The sequence below is a fragment of the Calidris pugnax genome, unplaced genomic scaffold (assembly GCF_001431845.1).
Source record: "Calidris pugnax isolate Ruff unplaced genomic scaffold, ASM143184v1 scaffold139, whole genome shotgun sequence".
Taxonomy (NCBI): domain Eukaryota; kingdom Metazoa; phylum Chordata; class Aves; order Charadriiformes; family Scolopacidae; genus Calidris; species Calidris pugnax.
In genome coordinates this window covers 199,834-221,671 of record NW_015090863.1, presented here as the reverse complement: position 1 = coordinate 221,671, position 21,838 = coordinate 199,834, and the positions used below count along the sequence as shown (strand labels likewise).

Here is a 21,838-nt window from a genome sequence, read left to right as displayed (position 1 = left end):
TAATCCTCCCCCCCCCCCCCCCTCTTTTTTTTTTTTTTTTTTTTTGAGGGAAAGAGTAAAAAAAAGATGAGTAAACACTGAAAAAACAGCCTAAAATCCTCAAATTCAAACTCACCATGGTCCACAGCAGCTCCTGTTGCCCCCAGGAGCTCTGCATCCTCAGCAGGGGACCGGTCATGGAAAATGAGCAGCAAGCAGAGAGGTTTAGTGTTCTTTTTTGTAAAGAAAAGAAAGAAACCCAAGAAAGCAAGGGAAGGAACGGGATGTTCAGGTACAACCGGCGTAAACTCCTCCGTCCTGGCAGCGGGGGGTTTTTTGGGATGATGCTGCACCTTCCAGATGTTTGCAGCCCATTTAAGATCATTGTGGTCTTAATGGCTGAGCTATAAAAACCAAGAGCAGATTAGCATTTATAAATTGTGATATTCCGTGTGTATTTGCAAATGCAATTTATGCCACATGAAAAGCCCATTTGCAAACTCCGAATCATGAATTGCCCTAATCAGGAATTACATGTAATTCACATAATTTTGCAAATTAATGATGCCAGCTCTGCGGTGCCAAGGGGGGGTGCGCAGACCGAGGAGCTTGCTTCAGCTCCCAGCAGGAGGGTCCATGGGGATGGGATGTGTGCTCAGGTGTGGTGGGAGCTGCCAGGACACCCCTTTTCACTCTAAACCAGGGCTGAAGAACAGCACAGATTTTAAGAAGTTGACTTTCCCTGTGCATTAAGAGGGGAAAGAAGCTCTGGGGGTGATGTGTAAATAGATGTGGCCGTGGGGAACGGCGTAATCAGCACGTGGTTTGTTTAGGCACCGAGAGCTCCTTTAATTATGATCTCCCTCAATTTTTTCCCAGTTGGAAGAGAGCGAAGCGAAGTGCGCAGAGGCCCAGAAGTCCCATCAGATGGCGGCCCTGGAGCTGGAGAACTTGCACACGGAGCTGGACACCCTCAGCAGAAACAAGACCCTGGTGCGGAGACACAGCCAGGGCTGGGGAGGGGGGAGGGCAGTGGCACGGTCCTACCACCTCATGTTCCTTAGCAATAATCAGCTTTTCTTTTACTAAATCAGCAATAATCAGCATAATTACCAAATCACCCAGCCTCTTTGGTTGGCTTAATGGATGGATAAAGGTGCAGCATCCCTTAGACCCCCTCTGCAGGAGCTCCCTTTGCCTCTCCTGGTGCAAGAACAGGGTTGAGGGCCGGTGGCAGCGTGTCCCCAAGGATGCTGTGGTCCAGGCAATGCTGTGCCGTGTGTCCCCCGTGGGATGCATGAGCAAACGTCCCCGTGGGTGCTCCTGCAGGTGGAGGAGCAGCTGTACCAGCTGCAGCACGAGAGAGCTGACCTCCTGAAACGCATCGACGAGGACCAGGAAGACCTGAACGAGCTGATGGAGAAGCACAAGGCTCTGATCGCCCAGGTGGGAGCAGGGGCAGTGGGTGCTGGGCAGCATCCCCCTCCCTGGGAGGGCACGTGGAACACCCCCTGGCCTGCCTGAGGGCAAAGGGCTGTCCCCACGGGTATAGAGCAGCTTGGGGACCCCAGGAAGCAGTTGCTGTGATGAGAGGAAGGGATGGCTCAAGGCTCCAGCTCCTCTCACCCATAGTTTTGATTCTTCTTTCAAGAGGTGGCTTGGCTTTAGTTTCAATACTCGGGAAATCCTATCGCATCCTCGGCCGGATCCTTTTCTAGTCTTTCTTTCGCTGTTTTATCAAGCAGAGCTTAAAAAATGCTGACAGACCAGCCCCTGGGGCTTTCTGTGCAATATCCAGACTAAGGCAGGCTCTCCCAAAGGATTGTATCCGGAGCTGAGGGAGCCCAAGGCTCCCCGTGGAGCAGGGATATGCTGGCGAGACTGACAATTCTCAGTCTGGTGCCCCTCACAGTGGTGTTACAGAACCAGGACTCTGTGTCTGGAAGGACCCCGAGGACAGAAATGACCTTGACAGCACGGTTTCTGTCCTCATCTGCAAATATTTGTTTGGAAAATTAGGAAAGTGGCGTGCAGTTGGGAGCATTAAGCTCCTTCAGTCCAGCGCAGGAGGGGCTCGTGGTTTGGGTGGCAGGGTCTGCTCCCACTGCTGCTCTTTCTCTGTCCACAGTCGGCAACGGACATCGCTCAGATCCGGGAGCTGCAGACGCAGGTGGAGGATGTGAAGAAAGAAAAGCAGAGCCTCCAGGAGAAGGTAATTCCTCCCCAGAGCTGAGGTGTGAGAGCCACCCAGGTGTCCTCTGACATCAGGGCGAGCCATGGGTGCCATGGTCTTATCTTAAACCAGATCAAATCCTTTTACTGGTGGTACAAAACCATTTCTCCTTTATACTATGGGCAGGACAGGGCCAGGGTGGGCTGCAGGCTCTGCCTGGAGCTGGAGAAGGCTTTCCCTGGCAAGGATTTTGGGATGGAGAACCCCACTTCTCCCTCCTCCCTTCCCGAGCTGCTGGTGCTGTGGCTGGGATGGGATTGACCCCAGGACTGGGGGGACTGGGCGTACTGGTGGGGGCTGCACTGTCTCGCCTCTGCGGCTGCACCCGTGCTCCTGGAGTGCATTGGATTTAATTTTAAACACATGAGTAATCCCATTAACTTAAGTGTTTTATTGGAGCGTAGCTGAGCTGCCCAGGAATTAGAAGCAGGACTCGCTCCCTCTGAGGTGGGGCGGGTGGTGCTTTAGAGATAGGCCAGATAAAAAGAAGACAAATTCCCGTAGTTCTAGGTCAAACACAACATCTGAACCGAAGTTGTAGCGGGATCACTAAAAGGGCAGTTTGCTTTGGAGATCTCGGTGCAACGGCTGAAGAAAGACTTGGCCCAGGCAGCTTTCCACACAGGGGTAAAATGGGAATTTTCATGCCTGCTGTCCTCAAAGAGTTTGTGAGAAGGAGAAAAGCAAAAGAGACTCAGATACATGTTGTCTTGCCAGCATGTTTTTTTTCGTTCAAAAATACATGTTCGTGTCCTGCGTTTGCTGTGGGGTGTTAACAGCAGGGAGTCCCTCAGGTCATGCTTTTCCATAGTGCCTTTTTTCCATGGTCACCTCCGGGGCCGTGAGGGGTCCTTGGTGCTCATCGCATCAAGGTGAGGGATGGTTGGGGGATCCAGGAGAGGGATGGGGTGGATTTTGGCTGGGTCAGGGGCCGGGGAGGTGCTAACACAGCCCATCCTCGTCCAGCTGCAGGCAGCACAGGCCAGAGCAGCCCGTCTGGAGCAGTGCCCGGCCGAGCGCTCCATCGTCAGCCGGCAGGAAGCCCGCATCCGGGACCTGGAGAGCCAGCTGGACTTCCAGGCCGTGCAGATGAAGCGCTTTGAGGTACCACCTCTTCCCAGCTCGCAGAGGGGACGTGGAGCCCTGGGGAGATGCTTGTGAAAGGCAGGAACTGTGATGCCACCACCTCGGCTTTGGGGGAAGAAGCACCTGGGAAGGGGTGGGGAGGGATAGGAGGGGGTCTTCGGCCACCTCTCCCATGGTTGTGGACAGTCCATAGAGTTCATGCCACTGCTGTTATCTCTACATACTCCACTGTGGTGTTTATTGGGCCCAGGGCTATAAACTCTGGGAGGAATATACGGTCCCTGCCACTGGACACAGAGAATGGTGTGTGCTGACCACTCAGCACATCCATCACAGTGCCTCTCTCACAGGCATCCCTCTGCTCTGGCATCATCCAGAGGCCAAGCCAGCAGGCTTGATCACAAGATTTCACTGTCCCCATTAATCAGCACATCTGGTGGCACTGGGATATGTTTTTATTATCTCTTCTTCCCGGAGTTGTGCTGCCTGAACAATCCCAGCCCAGGAGGGGGAAGAAAATGACTGTTGTGTCCCCAAAGCAGCTGCTGGCTCTGTGGGAGCTCTGGGGGACATGGTGTGGCTGTAGGGGATGGCACTGCCTGCTGTGATGGGGGATGGATGAGATGGGTTGGGATGGGATGGGATCACTGGGTCCATACCTGCTGACCCAAATGAGCAACTGGGGATCATAGAATCATAGAATTTTTAAGTTGGAAAACACCTTTAAGACCATTGAGTCCAACCATTAATCTAGGGCGATGCTTGGTAATGATAATCATAGTGACTGACCCTTGTGTTGGGGAGGGGATGTTCTCCACATCGCTTGATGCTCGTGGAGACCTTCATAACTCCTCACCTCCATCTCCCCGGTGTCACCTCACACCCTCCTCCCCAGGTGCTGGTGCTGCGCCTGCGAGACAGCATCATCAAGATGGGTGAGGAGCTGGAGAAGGCGGCCGAGTCGGAGGCACGGGAGAAGGAGAGCACCAGGTACTACCAGAGGAGGATGGAGGAGATGAAGGCTGACATGGACGAGCTGGTGCAGAGGGAACTGGAGTCCAGCCGCCGGCGCGTGGAGCTGGTAAGGGGGTGCGGGGCCACGGAGGGGGTGTTGCCATGAGTTTTATTGGCCCAAGAGTCCTGAAAAAGTAATTTTCTGTGTTGTTTTCTGGGTTTGGAGATGAAGCTGGCCAATTTGCCATTAGCTGGCCCCCGTGCAGATAAGGTGTGTTTCTGAGGCTCGTCCACCCAACGCCAAGTTGCTCAGGTCATTCCTGCATCTCCTTGTGCTGGTTTTCCTCGGGTCAGGCAGAACCTCGGCAGGACCAAGGGCTCCCCTGGCACTGGGGAGATGCCCCGTGCTCCTGCCAGCCCCACCACGTCCCAAATGGCTTTGCCAAATAACCCCCCCCATGGCAGGGCGGCGTGTTGGACGGCGCAGAAGAGCAGCTAAACCTGCTTTGCGTGCCCAAAACCCCAACCAGGTTTGGAGTACGATGAAAAAAATAGATTCACCTTCATTTTACAGTCCTTTACGAGCATCTCTTTTCATGTTGGTGTTTGGTTTTTTTTCCCAGTAAACAAAAGGAAAGCCTTGCTTCCGAGCAGTAATTGAAAGATATTGCATTTCTGCTGGCAGCACAGCCGCATTAGAAGCAGTTATTTTATCAATAATCTTTTATTTAACAATCAAGGAGATTTCAGCATTTCTTTCACCCCGAGGCTGCCAGCCTTTCTGAAGGGAACGGTGCTTTAGTGTGAATTGTTCCACTAAAGGAACAGGCTTTGTCCTTGCTCTGCCAGACCCCGAGGCTGCCAGCCTTTCTGAAGGGAATGGTGCTTTAGTGTGAATTATTCCACATCCCGTGCCCTGAACAGGCTTTGTCCTTGCTCTGCCAGCCCGAGTCCAGCCCTGGCTGCGGGGACACCCTTCCCTGGGCACAAAACGAGTCATGTGGCCATTGATGCTCATTGGAATAATAGGATTTTAAAACCAGATGCTGGTTTTAAAACCTGCCAGCCCCAGGTGGCTCCCTGGGTTGCCCACTGGGCTAGTGGTAGCCCACCCCGGGGCCAGATCCTGCTGTTTTCCCCCTGGGCACTGAGCAAGACAGGGCTCCAGTCACTATGATAACTGTGTGTTTATTGCAGCTTTGTGAGAAATGTGATGTTTTGGAACACAGATGCGCTGTCTGTTAGGCTACGGCTGGGTTCTTTCAACTCTATTTTTTTGTATTTGTGCCTATATTTTTAGAAGCTTCCTGCGTGTTTCACATGGGGATGTGAATGATGGGTGTAGCAAGATGCTTGGCCCTCTGAGCCGTGCTTCTGTTCTCACACACGAAGTTTGCAAAGAAGTCTGGAAGGGATTTTAGAGGCGCCTCCCTGGAATAAGACATAAAAACCTATAAACAGAGAAACTCCTAAGACAACACCGAGGGGTCTGGGTTTATCCAGACCCATAGATATTTGGGCTTACCTGGCATCTGCTGCAGTAGGGCAGGAGGAGGAAGGAGCCAGGCAAGCCCTGGGGTGGGTGAGGGACATCCCACCAGCCCCATGGCTCCTTGCTGGTCCTGTGGGATCTGGGACTCCCTGAGCCCACCTCGGGAGCCAGAGGCTGCTGTGGCATTCCCCGGGAGCAGAGGCATTCCCCCAGACTGTGTGTTCTCTTAACAGCACTTAAATAAAACATCACAGGAGAGCTGTGATCGCGGAGCCCAGCCGTGCCTGTCGAGCGGCCGGCGGGGAGCATCAATAGTTAATAGAAAGCCACTTACGGCTCTGCTCCTGTTAAATCCCCCATCAATTATAAATACCGCATGAATTATTCACTTAACATTACTTAAGTCATGGTTGGCACCTAAAAAAATTTTTTCCTAATTTATTCAAATAAACAGTCGGGAGGTTGTGGACTCGCCGCGCACCATCAGGGTGTCAGTGACGAAGGGACACACGTTCATGGTACAGATGGGGTTAGAAATCCCATCTCCTTTCCTGGGATCCTAAGAGCTGGTGGCTGGGTATAAGGTATTTTATTCTTGCAGCTGGTATTTATCAGTGTTGAAGGCACTTGGAAACCCCGTCCCACCATCCCCACACCTTCAGCCAGGCTCAGGACAGCTCTTGTCATCCCTCCATCGTTTTCGACCCAGCTTTGGGCAGTTGGGAGGTGGACTCATGCCATGCCCAGGCAGTGGGGAGAATCCAGCGAGGAGCAGGGCTGGGAGCTGGAGAGCTGGCTGCCAGGCAGATGGCTCTGCCTTATGAATTTTGTAAGAAGAATGGGTTTTGAACACTTTCCAAGCCCGGCGCCATCACAGCGAGGGAGGCATGTTTTCTAATGGCGGGGGTAGTACTTGGCCCTGCTTGTCTTTGTCTTTGCTCTGGTTGCATGGACTGGATTTCCTCCATGGAGCTGTAGTTCCTCTTCCAATAAAATCTGGAGCCCAGCCCGTGGCAGCTCCTTGTTTCTCAGCTGCTGTGCTGACACCCAGAGCTTGACAGGCAAGACCCAGCCGCCTGGTCTCCTCGGGCCACGGCAGAAACTGAGTCATGGCCAGAAGCAAGGGATGGATTTCCAACTTAGAGACGATCCTGGGGAGCTTAAAAACAAGCCCTGGTCTCTTTGCTCATCGTGTATGCACATGTGCTCATGCTTGTCCTCGTATAAGAGTCCCCTGGAGAAGCTGCCTGGTGTGGTGCAGGGAAGGATGGAGCAGGGATGTGAAGAGCTATGAGCTGCTGTTGGGACCAGGATGCTGCTGGGCACAGCTCCTGGCTTTGATGCTCTGGAGTTGATGCTAGGTATGGGTCGGTGCTCCATCCGTGAGCATCAGGGAGGCAAAGGTGTGTTTGCAAGAGGCCTCATCTCAACTGCTTTGAGTGTCCACGGCCACCACTGGAAGCTCTGGGCAGGAGCAAGGGGAGAGGCAGGGATGCTGCATGAGAACCCTGTCCCATGCCTTGTCTTTCTGGAGCTGTTTTCACAGAGCTTCTGGCAGAGCATCTCACTCCCCACCTGTGGATTTGCTGCAGCGGAGGGGGGAGATGCCAGCTACTAACAAGCCAGGATGGACTAATTCACTCTTTAGGCAGTAATTCTTCCAGTACGTGCCAAGCAATAACTAAAAAGCTAAAAGAAGCTCGTGTTTTGATAATGTCGATGACTGAACTGCCTGTACAGCTTGGATTTCATGGGAGAAAGCTGGGATGGGAGCTCAGCCCCAGGGTCCCTCCTGCCCTGGAGAGCTGGGTGTTCCCCCCCACTGCATGGGCTGCACTGGGGCACCTTGCTGGGATGCTCAGGGAAAAGCAGGGGCTGGTCCTGCTGGGATGAAGCCCCAGCTGGCAGAGACGTGTGCTGGGAAGCCAGCCAGCCCCCCTGCATCTCCTCCAGCCCCCCTGCATCTCCTCCAGCCCCCCTGCACCAACAGGCAGCTCCGTCGACACCCCCCCTCTAAGCCCCCACCTCTGGTGCACGCCGTGGGGGGCTCGCGGGCGCTCTCTTAAAATCAGATTTCTTTAAAGAAGCTGTGAAATTCATCAGCATAATAATTAACTATTTTTACTGACAACTGAAGTGCAGGTGCGAAGAATATCTTCACACCTTTTTATTTATTTTTTTTTAAAAAAAGATGAGAGTCACAGTGTAAATAACCCTTTTTTTCTGGTTCTTGTGATGGCAAATCTCCTTTGTAACGCAGCCCTGTTGTCGCCACGCGATCCAGCGTGCTCTAGCACAGTACAGCCTGATCTCTCTGATATTTTTTTTTCATTTTTCATTTCTTCTGCAAGCTTTAAAGATTTTTATTATTATTATATTTTTTTTTGGTGCTTTCAGTGAACTTGAGAGGGAAGTGGGAGGTGTTTGTGCCTCCAGCCAGGAATGTCACGCTCTCAGCAGGGTCCCAACCAAACCCTCTGATGTCCCTGCAGCCCCCCCGCCCAGCCTCAGCATCTCCTGCTCCTGGGTCTCCAGGAGCTGCTCTTTTCTTTGGAAGCTAATGACTTTCACTAAGTGTAAGGACAATTATCATCAAAGGGAGCCAGTCCTTAGAGGTGAGGCTGGGTGATGGAGGAGCCGGGAGTGAAAACTCGATTGTGTGTATATATATATATATATATATGTGCTAATTAGGGCTATTGTACAGCAGGGCTGGGATTTCTAGTTTGCCATTAAAGAAGTCAATTCTTCAGCAAATTATCAGCACTTGTGGCTGCTCACACCAATTACTGGTACCATTGGTGCTCACGAGCGCAGAAAGAGCCGCTCGCCCCGTCTCGACCGCGGAAATTTTGTTCGCTTCCAACTTTGGACAAAACCTGCGAGTTTAATGACTTAATTAAAAATAATAACGATGGATGAATACCGCAGGTGTACGCTAAATTATTCAAAGAGCGGCAGCCCAAATTGGGCTAATTAGATTACACTTCACTTCGGGTGGATGGGAGCTCGCAAGGGTTGTGTTGTGACAGCAGAACCACAAACAGAAATAAGAGACGGCGAGGAGGACGCGGGCGCTGGATGCTCTGCAGATGCCTCGGCATCCTTTAGGGTCCCATGAATTATTTCACTACTTTTTTCTCTTAGCTCTTTTTAACTGTGCTTCAAATGCTTCTGAGACACAAAAAAAAAAAAATCAGATGAAAACAAAACTCTTAAGAAAAAGGGTTTTGGGAATCCTTTTGCAGGGAAGCAATGGAAGTGAAGGCAGGTTGTGGGGAGATGCAGGGGATGGGGGTAGGATGTAGGGAGCTGCCAGCTGTGGGGTATCCCTTGTCCCCTTGTTTCCAGGTGGGCTCTGGGTGGGGGCTGACAGCCTCCAGCCTCCTGATGATGCCCCTTGTGCCATGGGCTGGAGCATCTTTTTTTGGGTGTTGGAAAAGTCCCCTGGCCAAGTGAAGCCCCAGTGATGCTCAGGGAGATAGTGGGCACTGGAGTCTCTCCTGGTGGTTTCACAAGGACAGAACAGGGTGGCAGCTCCCCCCAAGGCCCCCCCCAGCCTATGTCTCCTTCTGTCCTTGCTGGCAGCCCCTGCTTGTCTTGTCCTCTTCTGGCTGCCTGCTGGGTGACAACCTGGGGGGCTGGGGGCTGTGTCCTCACCACCCCTCCCTTGGCTCCGTCTTCTCTGGGTACTCACAAAAAGCAGCGATATTTTCCCTTTGCAGCAAATCTCTTCCTTTCCAACCTATCCTTGTGGTGAGAGCTGGTGGTGCTGTGAGAGGGACGGGTGGTCTGGGGGCTGCAGGGGCTTTGGAGAGGATGGGTGCAAGGGAGGGTGTATGAAATGCAGAGAAAGGTGGCTGGCAGGCCACTGCTGAGCGCTCAGCTGTGACACTCGCAGTAGGAATGAACTCTTTTTGCAGTGTACTCATGTTGTCAGGGTCTTTCCAGCACGGATGTGCAGCAGCATCCTCCTGTGAGCCCCCCCGGGGCGAGGGCAGGAGCCCTGTCTGTGAGCACCAGCTTCTCAGCGTGGGTTTGCCATGTCCTGACCGTGGCCAAGCGAGCTCCCGTCCCCTTTGTCTGGAGCGAGCCTTTAATTCAGGCTCCCTGTCAGCAGAAATTAACCTCAGCTTTCTAAAATAAATGCCTTTGACCTGCTGGTGGACCGGTGCTGTGGGGTTCGGGGGGTGCTGTGCTCTGGGGCAGTCTGTCCGCCCATACGCTGTGAATGGGAGGATGTAATCTGGAAGTGTGTGCAGAAACCAGGCAGATCATATATTTTATTTATTGATTATAAAATATACATCAGGCGGGGTTTCTAGGCTGGTTTCTGCCACGGTTTGGTGGAAGGAGCCAGATCTGCCGGTGCCAACAGGGGTTTAACAGCACAGGATGCTCCCCAGCTCATGGAGCAGAAATGCTCTCAGGTCCCCAGCTGGGAAGGTGGAGCCCCTTTCCCTGGGCTCACAGCTGGTCCCACATCCCCGTCTCTCCCCACAGTCCCTGTGCCACGGCCGGGTGTGTGGGCAAGTTCCTTGGTGGCCAGTAGGATGGACAGAGGGAGAAAGGCAGGGGAGAAATTAGTGGAGCTTTTCGATGAAAAATCAACACGCACGTGAAGCAAAGGACTGTTAGTTCTGTGTCACCATCTCTGGGTTGTGGCAGGAGCTGTAGCCCCTTTCTGGGGCTTTTTCCGAGTCCAGCCCTGGCTGCGGGGACACCCTTCCCTGGGCACAAAACGAGTCATGTGGCCATTGATGCTCATTGGAATAATGGGATTTTAAAACCAGATGCTGGTTTTAAAACCTGCCAGCCCCAGGTGGCTCCCTGGGTTGCCCACTGGGCTAGTGGTAGCCCACCCCGGGGCCAGATCCTGCTGTTTTCCCCCTGGGCACTGAGCAAGACAGGGCTCCAGTCACTATGATAACTGTGTGTTTATTGCAGCTTTGTGAGAAATGTGATGTTTTGGAACACAGATGCGCTGTCTGTTAGGCTACGGCTGGGTTCTTTCAACTCTATTTTTTTGTATTTGTGCCTATATTTTTAGAAGCTTCCTGCGTGTTTCACATGGGGATGTGAATGATGGGTGTAGCAAGATGCTTGGCCCTCTGAGCCGTGCTTCTGTTCTCACACACGAAGTTTGCAAAGAAGTCTGGAAGGGATTTTAGAGGCGCCTCCCTGGAATAAGACATAAAAACCTATAAACAGAGAAACTCCTAAGACAACACCAAGGGGTCTAGGTTTATCCAGACCCCCAGATATTTGGGCTTACCTGGCATCTGCTGCAGTGGGGCAGGAGGAGGAAGGAGCCGGGCAAGCCCTGGGGACATCCCACCAGCCCCACGGTTCTCCCTGCTGGCTCCTTACTGGTCCTGTGGGATCTGGGGCTCCCTGAGCCCACCTCGGGAGCTGGGGGCTGCTGTGGCATTCCCCAGGAGCAGAGGCATTCCCCCAGCCTGTGTGTTCTCTTAACAGAGCTTAAATAAAACATCACAGGAGAGCTGTGATCGCGGAGCCCAGCCGTGCCTGTCGAGCGGCCGGCGGGGAGCATCAATAGTTAATAGAAAGCCACTTACGGCTCTGCTCCTGTTAAATCCCCCATCAATTATAAATACCGCATGAATTATTCACTTAACATTACTTAAGTCATGGTTGGCACCTAAAAAAATTTTTTCCTAATTTATTCAAATAAACAGTCGGGAGGTTGTGGACTCGCCGCGCACCATCAGGGTGTCAGTGACGAAGGGACACACGTTCATGGTACAGATGGGGTTAGAAATCCCATCTCCTTTCCTGGGATCCTAAGAGCTGGTGGCTGGGTATAAGGTATTTTATTCTTGCAGCTGGTATTTATCAGTGTTGAAGGCACTTGGAAACCCCGTCCCACCATCCCCACACCTTCAGCCAGGCTCAGGACAGCTCTTGTCATCCCTCCATCGTTTTCGACCCAGCTTTGGGCAGTTGGGAGGCGGACTCATGCCATGCCCAGGCAGTGGGGAGAATCCAGCGAGGAGCAGGGCTGGGAGCTGGAGAGCTGGCTGCCAGGCAGATGGCTCTGCCTTATGAATTTTGTAAGAAGAATGGGTTTTGAACACTTTCCAAGCCCGGCGCCATCACAGCGAGGGAGGCATGTTTTCTAATGGCGGGGGTAGTACTTGGCCCTGCTTGTCTTTGTCTTTGCTCTGGTTGCATGGACTGGATTTCCTCCATGGAGCTGTAGTTCCTCTTCCAATAAAATCTGGAGCCCAGCCCGTGGCAGCTCCTTGTTTCTCAGCTGCTGTGCTGACACCCAGAGCTTGACAGGCAAGACCCAGCCGCCTGGTCTCCTCGGGCCACGGCAGAAACTGAGTCATGGCCAGAAGCAAGGGATGGATTTCCAACTTAGAGACGATCCTGGGGAGCTTAAAAACAAGCCCTGGTCTCTTTGCTCATCGTGTATGCACATGTGCTCATGCTTGTCCTCGTATAAGAGTCCCCTGGAGAAGCTGCCTGGTGTGGTGCAAGGGAAGGATGGAGCAGGGATGTGAAGGGCTATGAGCTGCTGTTGGGACCAGGATGCTGCTGGGCACAGCTCCTGGCTTTGATGCTCTGGAGTTGATGCTAGGTATGGGTCGGTGCTCCATCCGTGAGCATCAGGGAGGCAAAGGTGTGTTTGCAAGAGGCCTCATCTCAGCTGCTTTGAGTGTCCACGGCCACCACTGGAAGCTCTGGGCAGGAGCAAGGGGAGAGGCAGGGATGCTGCATGAGAACCCTATCCCGTGCCTTGTCTTTCTGGAGCTGTTTTCACAGAGCTTCTGGCAGAGCATCTCACTCCCCACCTGTGGATTTGCTGCAGCGGAGGGGGGAGATGCCAGCTACTAACAAGCCAGGATGGACTAATTCACTCTTTAGGCAGTAATTCTTCCAGTACGTGCCAAGCAATAACTAAAAAGCTAAAAGAAGCTCGTGTTTTGATAATGTCGATGACTGAACTGCCTGTACAGCTTGGATTTCATGGGAGAAAGCTGGGATGGGAGCTCAGCCCCAGGGTCCCTCCTGCCCTGGAGAGCTGGGTGTTCCCCCCCACTGCATGGGCTGCACTGGGGCACCTTGCTGGGATGCTCAGGGAAAAGCAGGGGCTGGTCCTGCTGGGATGAAGCCCCAGCTGGCAGGGATGTGTGCTGGGAAGCCAGCCAGCCCCCCTGCATCTCCTCCAGCCCCCCTGCATCTCCTCCAGCCCCCCTGCACCAACAGGCAGCTCCGTCGACACCCCCCCTCTAAGCCCCCACCTCTGGTGCACGCCGTGGGGGGCTCGCGGGCGCTCTCTTAAAATCAGATTTCTTTAAAGAAGCTGTGAAATTCATCAGCATAATAATTAACTATTTTTACTGACAACTGAAGTGCAGGTGCGAAGAATATCTTCACACCTTTTTATTTATTTTTTTTTAAAAAAAGATGAGAGTCACAGTGTAAATAACCCTTTTTTTCTGGTTCTTGTGATGGCAAATCTCCTTTGTAACGCAGCCCTGTTGTCGCCACGCGATCCAGCGTGCTCTAGCACAGTACAGCCTGATCTCTCTGATATTTTTTTTTCATTTTTCATTTCTTCTGCAAGCTTTAAAGATTTTTATTATTATTATATTTTTTTTTGGTGCTTTCAGTGAACTTGAGAGGGAAGTGGGAGGTGTTTGTGCCTCCAGCCAGGAATGTCACGCTCTCAGCAGGGTCCCAACCAAACCCTCTGATGTCCCTGCAGCCCCCCCGCCCAGCCTCAGCATCTCCTGCTCCTGGGTCTCCAGGAGCTGCTCTTTTCTTTGGAAGCTAATGACTTTCACTAAGTGTAAGGACAATTATCATCAAAGGGAGCCAGTCCTTAGAGGTGAGGCTGGGTGATGGAGGAGCCGGGAGTGAAAACTCGATTGTGTGTATATATATATATATATATATGTGCTAATTAGGGCTATTGTACAGCAGGGCTGGGATTTCTAGTTTGCCATTAAAGAAGTCAATTCTTCAGCAAATTATCAGCACTTGTGGCTGCTCACACCAATTACTGGTACCATTGGTGCTCACGAGCGCAGAAAGAGCCGCTCGCCCCGTCTCGACCGCGGAAATTTTGTTCGCTTCCAACTTTGGACAAAACCTGCGAGTTTAATGACTTGATTAAAAATAATAACGATGGATGAATACCGCAGGTGTACGCTAAATTATTCAAAGAGCGGCAGCCCAAATTGGGCTAATTAGATTACACTTCACTTCGGGTGGATGGGAGCTCGCAAGGGTTGTGTTGTGACAGCAGAACCACAAACAGAAATAAGAGACGGCGAGGAGGACGCGGGCGCTGGATGCTCTGCAGATGCCTCGGCATCCTTTAGGGTCCCATGAATTATTTCACTACTTTTTTCTCTTAGCTCTTTTTAACTGTGCTTCAAATGCTTCTGAGACACAAAAAAAAAAAAATCAGATGAAAACAAAACTCTTAAGAAAAAGGGTTTTGGGAATCCTTTTGCAGGGAAGCAATGGAAGCGAAGGCAGGCTGTGAGGAGGTGCAGGGGATGGGGGTAGGATGTAGGGAGCTGCCAGCTGTGGGGTATCCCTTGTCCCCTTGTTTCCAGGTGGGCTCTGGGTGGGGGCTGACAGCCTCCAGCCTCCTGATGATGCCCCTTGTGCCATGGGCTGGAGCATCTTTTTTTGGGTGTTGGAAAAGTCCCCTGGCCAAGTGAAGCCCCAGTGATGCTCAGGGAGATAGTGGGCACTGGAGTCTCTCCTGGTGGTTTCACAAGGACAGAACAGGGTGGCAGCTCCCCCCAAGGCCCCCCCAGCCTATGTCTCCTCCTGTCCTTGCCAGATGCAGGGGATGGGGGTAGGATGTAGGGAGCTGCCAGCTGTGGGGTATCCCTTGTCCCCTTGTTTCCAGGTGGGCTCTGGGTGGGGGCTGACAGCCTCCAGCCTCCTGATGATGCCCCTTGTGCCATGGGCTGGAGCATCTTTTTTTGGGTGTTGGAAAAGTCCCCTGGCCAAGTGAAGCCCCAGTGATGCTCAGGGAGATAGTGGGCACTGGAGTCTCTCCTGGTGGTTTCACAAGGACAGAACAGGGTGGCAGCTCCCCCCAAGGCCCCCCCAGCCTATGTCTCCTCCTGTCCTTGCCAGCAGCCCCTGCTTGTCTTGTCCTCTTCTGGCTGCCTGCTGGGTGACAACCTGGGGGGCTGGGGGCTGTGTCCTCACCACCCCTCCCTTGGCTCCGTCTTCTCTGGGTACTCACAAAAAGCAGCGATATTTTCCCTTTGCAGCAAATCTCTTCCTTTCCAACCTATCCTTGTGGTGAGAGCTGGTGGTGCTGTGAGAGGGACGGGTGGTCTGGGGGCTGCAGGGGCTTTGGAGAGGATGGGTGCTGGGGGGGTGTATGAAATGCAAGCAAATCTCTTCCTTTCCAACCTATCCTTGTGGTGAGAGCTGGTGGTGCTGTGAGAGGGACGGGTGGTCTGGGGGCTGCAGGGGCTTTGGAGAGGATGGGTGCAAGGGAGGGTGTATGAAATGCAGAGAAAGGTGGCTGGCAGGCCACTGCTGAGCGCTCAGCTGTGACACTCGCAGTAGGAATGAACTCTTTTTGCAGTGTACTCATGTTGTCAGGGTCTTTCCAGCACGGATGTGCAGCAGCATCCTCCTGTGAGCCCCCCCGGGGCGAGGGCAGGAGCCCTGTCTGTGAGCACCAGCTTCTCAGCGTGGGTTTGCCATGTCCTGACCGTGGCCAAGCGAGCTCCCATCCCCTTTGTCTGGAGCGAGCCTTTAATTCAGGCTCCCTGTCAGCAGAAATTAACCTCAGCTTTCTAAAATAAATGCCTTTGACCTGCTGGTGGACCGGTGCTGTCGGGTTCGGGGGGTGCTGTGCTCTGGGGCAGTCTGTCCGCCCATACGCTGTGAATGGGAGGATGTAATCTGGAAGTGTGTGCAGAAACCAGGCAGATCATATATTTTATTTATTGATTATAAAATATACATCAGGCGGGGTTTCTAGGCTGGTTTCTGCCACGGTTTGGTGGAAGGAGCCAGATCTGCCGGTGCCAACAGGGGTTTAACAGCACAGGATGCTCCCCAGCTCATGGAGCAGAAATGCTCTCAGGTCCCCAGCTGGGAAGGTGGAGCCCCTTTCCCTGGGCTCACAGCTGGTCCCACATCCCCGTCTCTCCCCACAGTCCCTGTGCCACGGCCGGGTGTGTGGGCAAGTTCCTTGGTGGCCAGTAGGATGGACAGAGGGAGAAAGGCAGGGGAGAAATTAGTGGAGCTTTTCGATGAAAAATCAACACGCACGTGAAGCAAAGGACTGTTAGTTCTGTGTCACCATCTCTGGGTTGTGGCAGGAGCTGTAGCCCCTTTCTGGGGCTTTTTGCAAGTCTAACGTCTGCTGCTTTGCAAGGGAGAAGGCAACGATCCGTGTTTCTCCATGGGAGAAGAAGGGAGTGTGCTTCCAAGGGCACAGAGGGACAGTCCTTCCCACCCAGCAGCTCTGGTGCTGGCCCCCAGCCCAGTGACTGCAGGGGTCCCACCCTGAGCAAGGACCACCCCCCATCTCCTCCAGGATCCGTGTTTCTCCATGGGAGAAGAAGGGAGTGTGCTTCCAAGGGCACAGAGGGACAGTCCTTCCCACCCAGCAGCTCTGGTGCTGGCCCCCAGCCCAATGACTGCAGGGGTCCCACCCTGAGCAAGGACCACCCCCCATCTCCTCCAGCCTCCTCCCTCTCCCTGATTAGGTGGAAAGGACTGATTCCCCCAGCAGCCCTTGCTTTATAAGCCCCGTTCATCAGTGCAGGTTCCTCTGATTGCAGCCCCCCCACCCCCCAGCAGCAGTCTGGGTTCCCCATCATCATCAGCGCCAGCAGGGGTGGAGGGGGCTCTGATAAGGGGCCATTAATGATGATTAAGGTGGGCAGAATGATGAGCAAGTCGCCTTTCATCCCCCCGGGTCCTGCCGCAGTGCGGTGTATCACTCCGGTCCCCATTCCCAGCATCCCATCACGTTTGGACTTGGTGGCCACAACTGGAACCAGCCGGCCACTGCCCCTCAGCACGTGGGAGAAACCACGTGTGACACAGAGCAGAGGAATCAAAAAGCCCCCAATGCTTGGCCGTGCATCCTGAGTCAGGATGTAAATGCTCAGGCCAGTTGTGGTATTAAAAAGGGAAACGCTTCTTGCATTTACATTTAGATTGAACCAACATGTGTCAAAGGTTTCTAATCGCTCCCCGGGATAACGGTGGCCTGATGCTGGGACTGTTCTTGTCAGTTTATAGGATGAAGACAATGTTTTTTGCGTTTGAAATTTAATTATATTGATGTAATTATTGCCTTCCTTGAGACAATTGTATGGTACAGAGTAAAACATAAAGTCCCTTCGTGCATGAGATCTGGGATTGAGCACTGGGATGGGTGGGATGTTGGGTTTCCAGCCTCCTCCCCAGTGCAGTGCTGTCCTTGTGAGCTGATAACATAGTGCTCTGTGGCTCTGTAACCTCCAGCTTTTCTATTTTGCGCTGATTTGAGCCCAAAATGCTCAGGAGCATGTTTACTAGAGCAGTCCCCAAAGTCACCCCCGTGCAGCCCCCTCCTGAGGCCACCAGGCCATGGGTACCACAGGAGTGGGGCATCCTTGGGGGAAGCCAGGCTGGACCCTCAGCTCAGCAGCATCAATCCCACAGAGGTCCCATCTCTTTGGGTGCACCCGTGGGTCTCACCCTGAAGGCAGTGGGGCCACGGGGACCCCACCAGCTGCTGGGACATGCTGTTTGCTGCCCTCACAGCTGTACCATGGGGACTTCCCTGGTCGGTGGGGTCAGGGTGCCCAGCTGCCTCCCTGCCACTCACTGTCAGGTTAATAATAGCAGGACGGAGGAAAGGAATTAAATGTGGCCACTGAACTATATTTAATTTGTGCCGTATCCCGGAGCTGAGGAGCTAGTTCAATAGAGACTCTTATCAGGCTTTTTTTTTTAAGGGTTGAGCTTTTTATCTAGTGGTTGTTTTACTCCCTGCTCTTGCAGTTGCAAATAGCTGAGCACAGGCACATAGCCAGCCCAAGCTTGGGGCTCTCTCCCCCTGGGGTTTTTTCTCCTCTTGGGGGTCAGCGTTTCACCCTGTGCCCCCTCCTGAGCCCCCAGATGTTTGCGGGGCCGACCCTGGGATGGGGAGCATCTCCTCTGCCTAGACAGTGGGCTGTTCCCACACAACTTGGAGCAGTTTCCATGACAAATCAGGTCCTTTCTGCGTTTGCCCAAATCGGGAGGGAAGCAAAGGGCTCAGAAGCCTGAGTTTTCCAAAGCCTCGTGGCAGAGTTCAGGTTTTTCCCAAGACTGGTGCATTTCCAGGAGGAACCATGACACTGTGCAACCCGAACAGGGATGTTTCTCTGCATGTTTTTATGAACTGAAATGCTCTTCCCCCCCCCCAGGCCTGGGTGCCCAGTGATCCCAGGGCTTTTGTTATTTACTCTGACAGTCTGCCGGCTCCTGCGCCGTGCCCTGTCGCAGCCCCTGCTGCAAATCATCTCTCACCTTGTCACCACCGCGATGGCAATTTTACTGCTGGCACCTTCAATCACGGTGAATTTGCAGCTGGCGTTCCTTCTCCTCCTCTCTCTGCCGGCAATTTTACTGCTGGCACCTTCAATCACGGGGAATTTGCAGCTGGCGTTCCTTCTCTCTCTGCCCTGTGATGGTTTAGAAAACATCACCAAGGATTTCCTTCCTCGCTGAAAGGACCTGGAATCCCACGAACACGGCGATGCTCGGCCGTGGCCACCCAGCTGTGGGTGATGCTGGGTCCGTGGTGCCGTATGGGACATGCTGCTCATCTGGCTTTTCCTCCCTGTAGTTTAAATTCTGAAATGAGTTTCTGGATTTTCTCATCAGCGTCTCTGAAAAGGGCTTTGTTTCCAAGCAGAGGTGCTGGGTGTGTGAGTGGAGGAGCAGCCCCATGCTCTGTCCCCAGCAGGGATGTGGTGCTCTTGCACCGGGTGCTTTCACACATTCCACACGGGGTGTGTGTGTTAATTTTAACATCATATTTACTCATTTGGTGTATTGGTGTTACGTTTTGATTTAGCAGAGTGGTGCAGTGCTGTGCTCTAATCACAGCGTGGCCACAATACGGCAGTTGCGATGCACACCCGAGTCACCGGTCAGATGTGATGCTTGTCCCCAGTCCCTCTACACCCACTGCCACGGTGCTGGGCAGCCCAGCTGCAGGGGGACATCACTGGCTCTGGAGGACAATATTCTCTACTAATTATCTCCAGGAAGGCTGTTTGTACAAGCTGATGGTGCCCTGGTCCAGCCGTGTGCCTAAAACCAAGCTCACCATTCCTTCCCCGGAGTTAAATTCAGTTTCCGTATGGTGTCTGCTGGTGGCTCCTTAATTTCTGCCCAGCACTTGGGATTTTGGGCTTTTTCTGTTGTGGGTGATGTTGTTGGTCACTGAGTGGTTCACCTTCTGTTGCTCCTCTTCCTGTGAATGATGAAGATCACGTTTTATAAGCCATGGCACATGCAGCAGGGTGCGAGCCCCGGCAGGGCACAGGGAGAGCTGTCGGGGAGGGGGAAAGCTTTAGCAGATGCCTTGCTCACCCCCTCTGCGTTTTGGGGGTGCCACTTTGGGGTACCATATGAGGGTGCCAGCATTAATTCGGTGCTGTCCGTGCAGGAGCAGCAGCTGGCAGAGCTGGGGGCAGTGCGGCAGGTCCTGCAGGCTGACCTGGGGACCTCCATCCGGCGCATCGCCGATCTGCAGGTGGCCCTGGAGGAGCTGCGGTCCAGCGACGAGAGCGATGCTGAGAGGTGAGGAGAGGAGCTCTGGAGGCTTGGGGAGGGCTGTGGGGGCTGCAGAGGGACAGAGGGGCAGGCTCAGATACTTTGTAGGGGAGGGCTGTGGGGGCTGCAGAGGGGCAGGCTGATACTTTGTGGTCTTTGCTTTGAGGATGCTGTGCCACGCAAGAGCGATGCCCAAGTGGCTGTACCCGCATCCTCGAGCGTTTGCACTGCAGCATCATGTGTTTAAGCACAAGAAACTTCATGTTAATGAAAGGTTTCATGAAGAAAGCGTCACCCTGAAAAATCACACTGTGTGGCCCAGCATAAAATAAGCAAAAAAGGATGGAAATAGCCCCGATCACAGAGCAAGCTCCTGTCCCTGGCAGCGTGGCGCGCGGCCATGCATCAGGGTGTGCCCCAGCGCTGGATTTATGGACTGAAAAATCCTGGGCTTTGATCAGCCACAGGAGCTGGGGGTTGGAGGAACCAGTGAAGCTGGGTAGAAGATTTTGCTAGGAAAAAATGGAGGGAAAAAAAATCCAGTGATTTTTTCAGGTGTTACTGCTACGGCCCTCCAATTTTCCCCACTGCTACACCGCTAAAGGGGCATCGTGACGAACGGAGACAGAATAGATAAATGCTTTTAAAAAAAGAAAGCAGAGATGTGCTTGTCACCAGGCCGTGAGAAGAGATTTTTTTTCTTTATGTAATGATTAAACCGGGGAAGGGTGAGATAGAAACCGTGAGCTGAGAAATTCACTCCTCGGTGCAGCGAAAGCCATTTCCAATACAATTGACACATTAGCGGGAGGTGAGAAGCGCTTCCCGGCAGGGCCCTCCCCAGCTGCTGGTGCAGGAAAAGCGGTGTATTTTGCTCTCTGCCCTTTGCCAGCGTGGGAAGAGGGGGTGTGAATGCCATGTAGGATGCAGCAGCACCCATCCCTGCTGTGGGGATGCATCCACCGGGGTCCCTTTCGCATCCCAGGGCAGACGGGGATTAATTGGCCATGCTGTGTGCTGGGAATGGTCCCTGCTGCTGCCCCAGCCACTGCTCCTCGGGCTGTTGGAGGGGGGGATTATTGCCTGGGAAGGTTTTCATCTCATCAGACTCGTGTGGTGGCTTCGGGGAGGCTGTGTGAGCCACGGGCAGCTCGGAGGCTGACTCTATCTCTTTTCCCTCGCAGCGTGCAGACGGCGCAGGAATCGCTCTGCTCCAGGAGAGAGACGTGAGTCAGCCCTGGGGAGCTGCTGGCCCAAGGGCAGGAGCCTGCCCTGGGTTGTGGACCACCAGTTGCCTGCATCCTGCATCCATTTTGGGTGGCTCTGGGTGCCCCCGTGCCTGTCGACCCGCTTGCTTTCCCTTCGAGCTGTTACACCAGCAGGATGCTCTCCCTCCTCTGGGCTGCACTTTGGGAATACGAAACTTTGAAGGGAAACTGAGATCCCAAAGGATTTCATCTGCTGCAGCTGGAGTGTGGGGTCCTAGTGGGTGGGCAGGGGTGGCCCCAGCTCCAGGGGACACCAGGGGTGTGTAGGGGACAGTTGGGACATGGGGTCACACTGGCTCTGCCACTGCAGCTCCAGTCCTTGGGCACTGCAGGCAGCAGCGGGGTTGTCCTGCCCACAGTCCACAGGCTACAGGGCACTTATAAAAGCAGGAGGGAAAGAGTCAATGGCAGCAGCAATGGCACGAGGACCAGGTTGCCTGGAAAGGTTTGGTTTGTCCACTCTGTGCCAGTGCCACAAAACAACCAGAGCAGAGCCCACCAGCTGAAGCTGCCATTGCTGGAGGGACCCCTGGTGAAGCTGTGCCCGGCTTCACCCTCCCACATGCTCCAGAACCCCTTGGTGGTGCCACCAGCCCTCTTGCTGGTGCTTGTGGAGCTAATGGGGTCTCATCTCTCCCCACAGGGATGCCTGCTCCAGCGTCGGCTCCACTCTCAATCTGGAGCCTGCAGAGAGCATCATGTCCTGGCCGGGGTCCTCTGCAGGCTGGTCATCCCCAGCAAGTCCCAGCGTGGCCGGGAGCCTCTCCGTGCAGTCTGTGGGCAGCCGCAGCACCCAGGGACCCAGGTAAGGGACCCCCAGCCCGTCCTGGGCACAGCCACCTCCATCAGTGACAGCCCTGCACCGGGCACGCAGCTTTCCTTTGGGGAAACCACAAGTGGCTGGTACCAGCTCCAGCATCTTGCAGATGCACGGAGGGTAGAAAAATATCTTGCAGCAGCAAGACATCACAAAGGTATTTTAAACCCTCTTGTGTTTTTATTTAAGGGAAAAAAAAACCACAAACAGCCGTGAGATGAGAGGCA

At 53.5% G+C, this 21,838-nt stretch overlaps 1 protein-coding gene across 3 annotated transcripts in view; it reads left to right on the top strand.

Annotated features, from left to right (window-relative positions):
* Positions 1-21,838, top strand: part of MYO18B (myosin XVIIIB) — an 86,168-nt gene that overhangs the window by 53,932 nt on the left and 10,398 nt on the right. For all 3 annotated transcript variants that reach the window (XM_014944833.1, XM_014944835.1, XM_014944836.1), the window contains 8 exons: positions 859-972; positions 1,309-1,425; positions 2,108-2,191; positions 3,179-3,316; positions 4,194-4,379; positions 19,420-19,553; positions 20,711-20,752; positions 21,438-21,599. In XM_014944833.1, the coding sequence (XP_014800319.1) occupies positions 859-972; positions 1,309-1,425; positions 2,108-2,191; positions 3,179-3,316; positions 4,194-4,379; positions 19,420-19,553; positions 20,711-20,752; positions 21,438-21,599 (977 nt within the window). The remainder of the gene's footprint in view (positions 1-858; positions 973-1,308; positions 1,426-2,107; positions 2,192-3,178; positions 3,317-4,193; positions 4,380-19,419; positions 19,554-20,710; positions 20,753-21,437; positions 21,600-21,838) is intronic.